This window comes from Eleutherodactylus coqui, chromosome 2 (genome assembly GCF_035609145.1).
Source record: "Eleutherodactylus coqui strain aEleCoq1 chromosome 2, aEleCoq1.hap1, whole genome shotgun sequence".
NCBI lineage: Eukaryota > Metazoa > Chordata > Amphibia > Anura > Eleutherodactylidae > Eleutherodactylus > Eleutherodactylus coqui.
This window is the reverse complement of record NC_089838.1, coordinates 112,188,331-112,201,720: the sequence shown is the minus strand read 5'-3', so window position 1 is coordinate 112,201,720 and position 13,390 is coordinate 112,188,331. Positions and strand designations below refer to the sequence as shown.

Here is a 13,390-nt window from a genome sequence, read left to right as displayed (position 1 = left end):
TGAAAACATGACCTGTTGGGGTCTGGGAGGACTAAAGTTTGGCAAACGCTGATCCAGAGGAAGCCAAAACCCAATGAGGTAAAAGCCAATCTAACATGCCGTGCCAAATTAGTATTAAGCTACTAATGCATAGGTGGTGGCGGTGTCCCATGAAGCATTCTATAGGAGTGATCCCACCTCTTACTCGTTCCCATGCCTATATTTAGTGACCACGAGGTTTTTAATCCATTTTAACTCTGTATGTGATGATAAATACCAGCAGCTTACCAGGTTAATGCGTAACATTTTCTCATACCGGTGGTTTTAGGTGCTTGTTTACGATGATATCTTTGTTATGGTTCCCTTGCTATAAGTCGACCACACCCATTGCCTATTCATTTTGTATTTCCTCCCTTCCTAGTTATTAAATAGATGTCATGCTTACTATTATTGCATCTATGGGTCAGCCTCTCCTCTCCCCCTGAATCACTGAGCAAATTAGGGTCTTCAGTTGTATCTTAATTTGTTCTTGGGTCTATAAAGAACACCCTTGATATCTTGAGGAATGTGCAAGTAACTATAAGGGTGGTTTCACATCTGCGCTGGTCGGAGGTTCCGTTGCATATCCAGAACAAAATACTGTAAGAAGTGCTGCATGTAGCACTTTTTATTTCTGCTGGGAAGCTGAGCAGAAACCGAACAGACCCATTATAGTCAATGGGGCCCGGAGCTGTTCAAGTCTGTCATGAGACGGACCTATTTGGCCAGGGGATTCCCCTGTCCTGCTTCCGGAGCGCAGCAGGAAAATGGATTCTCCACTACAGATGTGAAACCACCCTAACTAAATTGGTAAGAATAACCCATGCTAAACTTAATTTAAGTGGTCTAGAATATGTTTTTCAGTAGGTGTATACACCATTCAAGAGGGCAGCCTTATCGACCCCCTTATCACCTTAAAGGGAATCTCTCAGCTACTTTGAGCCCTATAAGCTAAACTTTTATAGGGCTCAAAGTAGCTGACATACCAAGTCCAGGAATGTAAGTTTTATACTTTCGTGCCCCACCGGTCCCCCTGTGTTCACTTTCAAACCTGTCATTGAACACTTCCGTCGGACTACATAGCCACGGACATATAATAAGGACTACTTGGCGCATGCCTATGTAAACCGCTTGATGCATTCAGTGACTGGTTTGACAACTGACACCAGGGGAACTGAAGGGAAGGTAAGTATAAGACTTGCATCCCTGGACTCGGCAGGTCAGTTACTTTGACCTTGTAAGCTTCGCTTTTAGGGTTCAAAGTATCTGGCTGTCTTTTGTTATAGGACTGCAGTCTTTTCACCGGGTCTCCGAAGTCTCCTCTGATGTATAGGTTGTTTCTCTTTATTGCAGTTCTCAGTCTTCCTTGGGCTGATCTTTTTCCTTGAGCTGACAGCAGGGATCTTGGCCTTCGTATTTAAAGACTGGATCAAAGATCAACTCAACTTCTTCATTAACAACAACGTTAAGGCTTATCGAGATGACATAGACCTGCAGAACCTCATTGACTTTGCTCAGGAATATGTAAGTCTAGTTGCCGTGTATTACTGGATTCATATTACCCTTTCTCTTCCTGCAGCTTCTATCAGAGTACACGTACGGTGGATGGTAGGCTATGGTTCTGTAAATGGCCATTTTAGCGAGACTGAGTGAGTCCAGGTTCACACCTGATGTATTTGTAGTAGAATTGTCGTGCAAAGTTTGCAACAAAGTACATTACAGTGAAATTTAACCCCCCCCCCCCCCCCCATCACAAGCAGCCTACGAGTTGGCAAGAGATTCTAGGTCCTACCTGTTGTAAATTTTTCTGCAGCCAAAACCTGCATTGACCTCTGCATCAAAATGTGCATGCAGCTGATGCAGCGCCCTGCAAACATCCGCTCACCGGCCTCCGCTCGCATGCTTCTTCCACGACATGCCTTCTCTGCACAATGCTTTGTCAGCAAATTCCAAACTTTTCTCTTTAGCAATACGACTTTTACACGGAGCCTCAAGCTTCTGACTACTTCATGATTGTTCTCGTTTCTAGTGGTCCTGCTGTGGTGCTCATGGACCCAATGACTGGAACCTCAACATTTACTTCAATTGCACAGATTCGAATCCGAGCCGAGAACGGTGTGGGGTGCCTTTCTCTTGTTGTGTGAAGGACCCTGCGGTAAGTGTCTTACATAAGGCTGCTTTTTGTTTTGTGTGTTGTCCGCAGGCCTCTATATCTGCAAAGACCAGTTTTTAACGCATGGTTCCCCTTTGTAATGGGATGAGGTTTTATCCATTTCTTGATCTCCGTTACTAAACGCTCCATCTCCCCCATACCGCCATCCTAAATCAGGCTTATCTTTCACAGAACATCTCTGCAATGTCTCCCTGAAAGGGACACTGAAGGTGTAAGGATAGAAAGGGGCTTTAGATGTGCAGGCAGCTGGTATCCAGATCTCTTCTTTACATTGTGCTTTTCTTCTCCTCCTCCCTCTGTTATCAGCCACGCCAGACTAGGGAGAGGCTGACAGTGTTTTTTTTGATGGGAGTGCTGGAAGTCCTGACATGTCAGCTCCCATGATATCTACTTTCTGATATTTCTTCACTTCTGAGAGCCTCCAGAAATATTTGCTTTATTTTTTTTTGGACTATGACACATCTGACTGTAGGATGCACCAGAAGTTTAGACAATAGACAATCAAAAAAAAATATTGATGCTACGTAAAACTTCCTTAATGCCTCTTTTACATGGGCCGATTCTTCTTTGGACGAGCGAGTGATGTCTCCACTAACTCCATTGCACTTGTGCAGCCTGTTTAGACAAGCAGATCATCATTGAGAATCGCTCCCTTCTTGGTCAGTGGTTCGCATTCTGCGTACAACACCAAGCAGGGAGTGTTTCAATAAAAACAAGAAGTGAACGAACCGCCGGTGATTTTTATACACAATTCCCGTTAGTCATTCAGTCGATCGCTCCCGTTCAGACTTAACGATCACTCACTTTCGCTTGAGCTAATTTTGAGCGACCATCGTTGCCTATAAAAGAGCCGTTGGGAAGCGAAGGGGTTAATGTCATTAGGTTTGCACAGGGGGCAGAGCAAGGTGATGGAGGAGCGCTCCTGCGTAACCTGCTGCTGTATTCCCTGTACATACAAACACAACCTAAAGACAACTTGTTCCTGCACTACTATTAGGCCTCATGTCCACGGGCAAAAGAAGAATTAAAATTCGCAGCGGATTTTAACTCTTCTCCTGCACGCGGATCCGCATCACATAGGGATGCATTGACCACCCGCGGGTAGATAAATACCCGCGGATGGTCAATAAAAGGGATTTTTTTAAAAATGGAGCATGAAAAAATCTGGACCGTGCTCCATTTTCGTGCGGGTCTCCCGCGTGCTTCTATTGAAGCCTATGGAAGCCGTCCGGATCCGCGGGAGACAAAAATCAGGATTTACTCACCCGCCCCGGATCTTCTCTTCGCCGCGGCGCCATCTTCTCTACGGCGCGGCCGGATCTTTTTTCTTCGGGCCGACGCATGCGCGGGGCACGTCACCGACGTCATCCTGCGCATCCGCCGAGCCGAAGAAAGAAGATCCGGCCGCGACGGAGAGAAGATGACACCGCGGCGAAAAGGAGATCTGGAGCGGGCGGGAGGTAAGTTTATTATTTTCAGCGCTCATGTCCGCGGGGCAGGAGGGACCCGCTACGGATTCTCCATGGAGAATCCGGAGCGGGCCTGATTTTCCCCGTGGACATGAGGCCTTACTCTTGTAATAGAATTGTGTTTGTGCGGTTATACGATGTAACTTGTATGTTTTAACCCTTTCTAATCCACACTCCCCAGCTCTTGTTTATTTGGGGTGGGAACAGGCGTTGTGGATTCCTTGGAATTACTCAACAGAAACATATAAAAATGAACTGTCGTCATGATTTTATTAGCAATTTTATTTTCAATTAACCCTTTCCAATCCAGTGTTAGACCTCGTCCAACATTAAGATTTCCCTGCATAGTTCTGATGTCGGACGAGGGCAGACACCTGTTTCCAACAGTATGCAGGACAGAGTTCCGTCTTGCATACTGTTAGAACCATGTCGGTCCTCATTTTTACCATAGCCCTTTGTAATCTAGTGTCAGGTCGGCACTGGATTGCAAAGGGCAACGGCAAAAATGAATTAAAGGGGTATTCTGGTTGTGAAGGTGTTTGCGCCATGTTTATGCACAACTGGTTAGGAGTATAAATCACCAGCCATTAACGCCTTATCCTGTCCCCGTTTTCCAATGGTTAACGGTATCACTATTTTTCAAGATGGCCACCGCATCCATCTTGAAACTACATTTTGCACAATTTCCCGCTCTGTATGTTTCTGTATACACCCTCACTAAGCACTACCCTACTGTTGGTCAGCAATTCGTTCCTGAGAGCTGAAGAGGAAAAAATGCCATCTCTGGTTATTCCTACTAGGTAAGACCGACCTGTACCGCTATAATGCCTACAGGTCATATCAGAGCAGCCTGGGAATAAACCCTTCTGAAGTGCCAGGAGAAGGTAATGGTTTACAGAACTGCAGATACAAAGTCCAAACCAGCAAGCTTTAATAACACTTGATTCTTTGACCACAACTCTGCATAACCAGAATACCCCTTTAAGAGCCCAACAGCAGTACTGTAGAAGGTGATATACTATATTCTGGGGCGCTCATGTGTGGCAGAGCTGTGTAGTTCCTCCTTCTTAAATGCCCCATTCTTTAGTGATCCTCCAACAGGTGCCGGACCCCTTATATATGCTTTATTAGAAGGGTTTCTAAAGCAAGTTGTCTTTCCTTCCCGCAGGAGGATGTTCCAAACACGCAGTGTGGCTATGACGTCCGGCTAAAGCTGGTGAGGCTTAGATCTCTTTGTAGAGCCCTTTAAGTTGCTGCTATAACATAAGACATTTGTAACCATTTCCACTTGTGGTTGTTCTGTCCAAGTGATATACGAGAGCAAACGTTCAGGACCGTGTAGTTGTACGTAAATCCTTGCATGGGTATGTCAACTGGCTGCCATTCACTGCCCACTACTCTAATGTACCACTTGTCCTAAGAGCGACGCTGGGCTACAATGTTTCATCTATGCCAACCTAAAAGGAATCTCTTACAGCTGGTAGTGCAGCAACATCAAGACTTTGTCTATCAGTGTGAAGACGAAGGATGAATATAGGCTTCCAGGCCACGTCTTATCAGATACCACCAGACATTGGGTACACGCAGCCCAACTAATTATGGGGGTTGTTCCTTCTACATTATTTAGCTTTGAGGGAAAACGAATGGTTTTGCAGATTTATACAGCAATTCTTTAAACTAGGGTTTGATGTGTTTTTTCATTGATGTCAGTGATGTAACTATGTGCTTCGGTAGTTTGGAGTGAGGGCTAATTTACATGAACTTAAAATAAAAATGGGTGTATGAAGTCTAGAAGATCATATTTTCATTTGTATGAAAGTTCTGTGAGCATGTATCGGGCGTCCTGCACACGGGTGTACTTGGACTGCGGAGTCCGCAGGGGGGCGTCCGCCTCCAGACTCCGCAGCAAATACCATCCATAGTATGCAATGGCAAAACACCATTTCATCTCCACGAGCAGATATCAATTGCGATTTTTCCACTCACGGAGAAAAAATCTTGTGCGGGTTATGCATGGCATGTCTTCCATTGAAGTCAATGGAAGCTTTCTGCCCCGCAGCACTTCCGCAGTGAGCACTGCAGAAGTATCGCAGGATATGCGTCACACCAACCTCCACCCCCCCGCATCGGTGGCTACTGCGCATGCACGACAGAGTGCTGCCCCCGGCACATCCACAGCGTGTGCAGAGGCCGCTGGACAGGTGAGCTGGGGTCAACGGCCAGGCAACGGATCGGGGTCCGACCCACCTGTGTGCAGGACGCCTTTTATTAGGTTATTTTTAATACATGCACAAATGTCAAGAAATCCCAAAAAAAATAGAGGGGGGGAAAAAAACTGTTAAGCAGATCTGATATACATCAAAATAGCTTATTTCTTTTCACGTTTCTTCTTTCAGCTCTACAAACGTGTGTGTGTAATATATAGCCATTGACTTCTGTTGGAATTCATAGTTGTCAATTGGCATCCAATAATGCATATAGCATTTTTTTGTTTGCACCATCCAACTATGCATAGGTCCATGCGGAATGAAGTTTATAGGGTCAATGTGCTGGTTATAAGCTAGGATACTGCATGAAGATAAAAAGCAGTCATGCAAAATTAGCCCCAAGTCTGCGCCGAGTAATGCTTGATCAGTTACAGTGCGCAGTCCGGGATTAAGCTATGTTTTCTAAGTGCGCCCAAAGAAGCTCTCTTCCAATCTGTTACTATTGGACTACACTTGGGTAGTGTAGTCTGTGCTGCACGCTCCGGCGTCTTTGTAGAGTGACATTGTCTTGTAGGTTACCGTACGCGCTACAGGCGGGATTTCTGTAAGGCTACTGTTTAAATGATGATTTTTCAGTATATCGCAGCTTCTAAGAGGTCTTTTATGTGTTTTTGCTTTCTTTACAACAGGAGCTGGAGCAACAGAGTTATATCTATACTAAGGGATGTGTGGGTCAATTTGAGAAATGGCTACAAGACAACTTAATAGTAGTTGCCGGAGTGTTTGTTGCAGTTGCTTTATTGCAGGTACGTATGCCCATAGGGTTCTATGCTGCTGCTATAACACACCTATCAACAATTCTGATGTAAACTACAAGAAAACCCCAAAATACTGCAAGCAAACATAAAGCACAAGTTAAAGGAATTTTCCAGGAAAATACTATGGATGACCTAACCTCAGGATAGGCTGTTAATAGTTGATTGACAGGGTCCACTGTCAGTGCTGCAATACACAAGGGTCGGAGCAAAACCAGCTCCTCTGACCATGGTTTAGTGGCCAGTGCTTGTAACTGCAGGCTGTAATTTCATTAAAATTAATGGAAGCTGTGCTGGCTAGAGATGAGCGAGTATGCTGGGATAAAGCATCGCTTTATGGCCCGAGAGGGCGACGGAGGACGCCCAGTAAGCAGTTACTCGAGAAGAGCGATGCTCGCTCGAGTAACTGCTTTATCCGAGCGTGCTCGCTCATCTCTAGTGCTGGCCACTACATCGGGGTTGGTGCAGTAGCTTCCACTCCTCCGATCCCTGGATATTGCAGCGCTGAAGCAGGTGCCCAATAGCCATCAACTATGGTTGACCTATTTTGGGGATAAGCATATTTCCCTGGAAAACCCCTTTAAGGGGCTCCAGCACTAATTTGCTGCTTTGTCCCTTTCGCAGCTCTTCCTGCACAGCGGCACTCTCCACTCCCACCTGTGTGCAGGGAGCAGCAGCCGGCCCCATTCACTTGACTGCTGAAAAAATGAAAGTCAACCTGCATTTTATTAATGGCATTTCAGGAGAGTGATTGGAATTTAATATTCTAGCAGCTGCCCCGCTCCGCTTTGAGATCACCTTTGCTTCAGTAAGACAATATTTGCCAATTGCTGTTACAGCGGTCTCATAATATTTTAGTTCCCATTGAACTGGAGGTTTTCATTAAAGGGCAAATCCAGGTGGAATTAGTCTTTATTGAAAATGATTTTATTGACTTCTGTACCTACCAACTTTTTATGGAACCGCTTTTAGCAGGTTAGTTTGAGCCCTGTTGCATGTTATAGGAAGCTCTATTCTCATGAAGAGTATTGCTGCCCTCTGCTGGACGAAAAGTATTCTGTCTGTTACAACTGAATTAAAGTACTTTTATAGAGTCTAGCCATGACATAACTATTTCACTGTCCGTTCATTTATACTCAGTAACATTGTGCATGTTATATCAGTAAGGTGAAGGCTAGGAGTGTTGGGAACCAGAAGGTATTTGGCATGCTGAAAGGTTGAGGAGGAACTTTGGCTTTGGACCATTCCTCCCTGCAAATGTGTATTAACGTCATCAGTATTTCTGGGATGCCTTGCCTGCGCAGCCCTTTTCAGGTCATTATACAGCATCTTGATAGGTTTCGGGTCAGGACTCCTCCTTGGCCATTTTAAAACAAACTTCATATTTTTCAACCATTGTTTAGTAGATTTACATGTATGCTTTGGGTCATTGTCTTGTTGCATCACCCAACGTCTCTTCAGCTTGAGATCATAGACGGCTGCTCTTACATTCTCCTGTAAAATGTTTCAATGCAACTTAGAAATCATTGTTCCCTCAATGATCACAAGGTGTCTGGACCCCCGAGGCAGCAAAACTGCCACAAACCATAATGCTCCTTCCACAGTGCTTCCCAGTTGGGATGAGCTTTTGATTTTCTGCAGTGTTTTTTCCTTCAAGCATAAAGTTGTACAATGGAGCCGAGTTGCAATACCACATACAACCCTATGGATAGGAGTGGCACTGTTTGCAAGAATCAGCCATGTTTTTCGAACCCTGGACAAGTGCTTTCATTGTGACTTGGATAACAAACCCAATCAGATCACGTTTTATTAATCCATGCAGAAATCTAGATGATTCCAATAAGTTGACTTTTTGTTGCAACTGTAAAGTTAGTTTTTCCCCAAAACTATTTTTTCTCACTTTTTGTGGGATATGCTGTTTAAAAGTAGATTTATAAATTATCAACGTGCCACTAATGAAACTTGTAATATCTACATCTCAAGCCAGGCCTTACTATTTCGGTTCTTGGTGCAGCAGAACATTTTAGGATGGGACATCTTCCCAAGAAATACAGTATATGCAAATTACAGAAATGGTTAAATGTTCCTAGAGGTTTCAATAAAGTTTTGCATAAATCAATGATTTTTTTTTACAAATATATATCTGTAATATAGGATTCTTCAAAAAAAAAAAAAAAGGTGTAAAAGTAACATTTATTTATGCATGGACTGAAATATAACAGCCAGAATGACATGAAAAGAAAGATGGAACTCCAAGTTTTTAATGCACCTTACAGATGTTCAGCGTGGGCGCTGTTGCCCTAATGTATCCCGACATATCTTTTATCGATTCCACCGCAGTGGAAATGCTTTCGCTTGGTGATTCAAAAAGAATGGTGCCCACGGTGAACATCTGCAAGGTGCATTAAAAACTTGGAAGAGTTCTTCTGTCTCTTCATGTCATTCTGACTGTTGCATGTCGGTTCTTGTACAAATAAATCGGCTTTACTTTACACCATTCTTTTTGAATTGCCCCGTATGTCTAATCAGAGAGAAATACTGCATTTTTTTTTTCTTCTCTATCGGACCCCTTTTTTCCCTCTCCCATTCTAAACAGTTCATTCACTTTGAAAATTTACTAAAATCCCTGTTCGTAGACTAGACTAACAGTTCACTGACAGATCAGATTACATGCTGTCCAGGCTATGGAGAGGTAGGGAGAGACACATAAATGTTGCTGCAGCTAATAGTGTTCTACTGTATCGCAGCTGCCGAATTCACATCTCCACTGCTTAGTACTGCTGCATAATGTCCTTTGTGCTGCTTCACTTATGGGAGAGATGATAGAAGCTTAGAGAATTTAGATGTCTGCAGCGAAGAAAACCAAAGGATATGTCATATATTAGCCATACACAATGGCTTATTCTAAAAAATCATTTGAAATGACATTAGAGACTCAGTCACCACGTTTTTGCAGTCCTCAATGAGAGCATGATATGGTAGTGCCTGTCACACTGATTGCAATAATATGTCTGCTGTGTAGATATGTGCAGTAGTTTAGGAGAAACTTTAATGCAGAGCTAGTCCTGCATATTCCTGAGCTGCAGACTGGCCACACTCACCCCACCCTACGCACAATGATTGGCTGCTCTCGCTCTATGTACTAATAGGTGGACAGCTGTCAATCAATGGGTTGGAGAGTAGGGTGAGTATGAATATCCAGGACTACTTTAGGTAGTCCTCTATGCATGTGCTGCTACTGGTAAAAGGCAAGCTTCTTCAAAACTACTGCATAGATCCAGAGAGCAGACATATCTCTGTAATCCGTGTGACAGGCACTCCTATGCTGCCCTCAGAGGGGTGTAAAGAGATGGCAACAGAGTCTTTAAACATAAATGCACGATTACTAGACAACTTGTGTGGATGTTGTAAGGCAAGACATGTCACATCACATATACTATTTATGGTTTGCAGAGATTTTACGAGAAATGATAAAACCTGCTGTATAAAAATAACACACTTTTTTTTTCTTCTTTCCCCTCCAGATTTTTGGAATCTGCTTGGCTCAGAATTTAGTTAGTGATATTAAAGCTGTGAAGGCAAACTGGTGACATACTGCCCTGTGTGCTCCTCAACCCGGCCACTAGGGACACTGGAGCCTGCCTTACGGGAATGCACTGTAACAGCACAGAGACTTGGCACAGGACTTTTACGGATGCCCCCCTTCTCTCAACAGTATTTTGTGGCAAGTTGGTAGGATGAAGGTGGCCAAACTCCTTATTTTCCCTTCTACTGTGTTCTAGTTGGGAGGTAATGCCATATTCTGTGACATAAATTCCCACTTTCTGCCTGGGCTTCCTTCCCTCCCTGGCTGTGGAGGGGCTGGCATTGGAAGCCATGGTGTAAATAAGTGCATGTACGATAAAGGGCAGCGTGACAGTGATTTATATTTATAAATATAGTATATATATCTATATAAGAAAACGAAAAGACTCAACACACCATTTCAACAAACTTTGGGTAAAGGCCTCAACATGGTATAACTTAAAGGGACCTTACCTGGCACATGATTGCTCTATGGTGTGTGGTGCCAGCAACCCCCTTCCCTGTATTGTCAGACACTGGAGCCGTTGCAACTTAATGATTTGCATTAATGAATCCTTCAGCACCCACCGCCGCCCATGAAACGTTACTGAAAGGTATTTTTGCTTTGCTTTTTGTTAAAGGTGGGTATTTTCTGTGTTTAATACGAGGGTATTGGACATGCCAGCTGTGGCAGAAGCACATCGAAGACAGTTGTGGGGAAGGTCTCCAAAATATACGTAGGCCTTCTAGGCAGTTATAAGTGAGACAGAACTGTCAAGTAGCTGTCATTGCAGTGAGGCGAGTATCTGGCGCCAAGTTTGGTGACAGTCTTTTATATTAAAGCCACAGCCCCAATACCTGCTACGGAGAACATCCCAATCCCTGTAGTACATGACATTTGAATGTGCATCTTCATTGGACAATACACCCACATGACAGCCATGAACACTTAAGAATCTCCTGTCCAGTTTATATGCCAATGTATGGACTGTTTCCGAAAATCTAAATGGGCCATTGTTTTTATTAAAGTGCCCCCAGCCTGCTGCATTCTCAATACAGACCGTCAAAACCGATGACCGCACAAGAACGGAACAGCTGGGTTGTAGTCAGCACCCTCCATTGGTGGCTCTTAGAAGGGTTTCGAATGACCATGGCATTATTACCGTTCATGACTTTTTTTGTAGTCTCTATTTCATGGCAAGGTTGTTTTTTTTTTGTCCTTCCTCTTCCTGTCTGGGCATAAAGCACATATATACCCAACTAATTCCTTCCTCTGTGCTTAGGAAATGTGTAGCGCACACTTTTGCCTTTGATAAGTGTACTGCAGAGTTATAGAGTTCCCTCCTTTTTTTTTTTTAGGCTATATGGAGAAAAGTTCATTCCAAACAGTAACCCTTGCCATGGTAGCGTTGACTTGAGCTGCGAAGGGTCTGGGCGGTGAGATGGAGATCGGAGGCGAGAGTCCCCGCTTAATTTTTCTGTTTGATCTTTATTCAGGGATTTTCACTTTGAAGATGGAAAAAGTTTTTGAGTTCTAGTTAGTTCTGAAGAGTTCCATGAATGTGATTTGGGAGGGGGAATCCTCATTAGGTCATAGGTATACAATCCAGCAGAACAGTGCACTGGCTTTGGGTTGATTTTTGACTCTCTGAAGCTATCCCAGCGATGTATACTACAAATCATAGCAAAGCTGAATCCTATTCTACATTCCTGATCTGTGGTTTCCTGATATCTATGCACTGCAGCTTTAAAACTGCATAGTTGTAATTAAACAGATGGAACGTTCCATATCACCTACCTCTACTACAGCTTGTCTACTGAAGAATATGGACACATGCGTTAATAGTGCCATATGGATGGAATTCACACATTGCCCCGATTTAACATGAGTTATGTGGGGAATAAAAGCTATCAAATTGGTATGAGTGAAGTACCAGTAAATTCTCACTTTCTGATACGTCACACTATTACATGTGTGATTGGTGAACTTTTTTTTCCCCCAACAGTCACTCATTTTATTACTTTTGCCCCAGAATGTGTTCCCAGCAAGGCCAGTGAAGCCTTTTACTTCTCTAGAGGCAGAAGTCTGGTTAAGTGCTGCTTTTTAGTTTTAACTTGTGTCCCTTAAAATTGTGAATGTCTTCAGAATGCGCATTCCGAGAGTTAGTTCTGAAATGACCAGACGTCGCCTCTCTGACCGTCCACACGTTACACTGCTGCAGCGGGATTCAGTGGATAATCAGGAATTCATGGTGCAATGTTACTGTACAAATTGTTTATGAAAAATAAAGTTCACAAAACTTCACTTTTGGCGTGCTTGTCAATTGTGGAAAGTTTTCATGTTTCTGCCACTAGGGGGCACCAGCTCCTTGCATTAAAATATACACTGGCCCTGATTGGCAGAAAATATTGTTTCCTGGTATTTGCTGCAAAGCTCTGATCTGGAGAAAATGTAAGTACAGCTTTTATTCCTTAAAACATCTCTTCTTGAGGTTGGTAGCCTTTATGAGTTGATGTTTACACCGCCTATTACGTGGTATTAACATCAACCCAAATGCAGTATTTTACACTTGATACTGGGTACGGTCACGGTGGGGACTCACAATCTACACTGCCAATAAATAAATCGAGCACCTAGGATTATTGATGCCTCTACAATGCCATCGCAGAGATTTAGGCGAGTTAACCGAGTTTAAGAGGAGGTTCATTATTTGAATGTGAGAAGGTGGATGGCATTCTGACCAGACTGTTAGGAGGTGTTGGGGCCAGTAGATGCATGAGGACATACAGACAAGGCAACCTGGCATAGGACGCCATTGACAGACCACCAGTAGAGAGGATCATCTGGCCGTCTGACTAACATGAGCAGCTCCAAGTATTTCGTTATCTGCCATCCAGAGATGGGCCTAGAAAAATGCTTCCACCTATTACATGTACGGCCTTTGACACCCACTTACTATCAGCTCCGTTTGCAGTGGTGTTGTGAACGATGAAACTAGACTGCTAGGGAGTGGAACCAGGTTGTCTTCAGCAACAAATCCATATTTGGCATTGACAACGACACTCGTATCTGGAGACTCAGCGGTTAACGCCTCAATCCTGCCTTTGCTGTGGAGCTGCACACTGCTCCCCACTGCTAGTGTG

At 43.8% G+C, this 13,390-nt stretch overlaps 1 protein-coding gene across 2 annotated transcripts in view; it reads left to right on the top strand.

Annotated features, from left to right (window-relative positions):
• The window catches only part of TSPAN17 (tetraspanin 17), a 50,877-nt gene extending 38,326 nt beyond the window's left edge, over positions 1 to 12,551 (top strand). For both annotated transcript variants that reach the window (XM_066591343.1, XM_066591342.1), the window contains 5 exons: positions 1,372 to 1,542; positions 2,048 to 2,173; positions 4,829 to 4,876; positions 6,557 to 6,673; positions 10,207 to 12,551. In XM_066591343.1, the coding sequence (XP_066447440.1) occupies positions 1,372 to 1,542; positions 2,048 to 2,173; positions 4,829 to 4,876; positions 6,557 to 6,673; positions 10,207 to 10,272 (528 nt within the window). In that variant the 3' untranslated portion in view covers positions 10,273 to 12,551. The remainder of the gene's footprint in view (positions 1 to 1,371; positions 1,543 to 2,047; positions 2,174 to 4,828; positions 4,877 to 6,556; positions 6,674 to 10,206) is intronic.
• Positions 12,552 to 13,390: the final 839 nt, after the last annotated feature.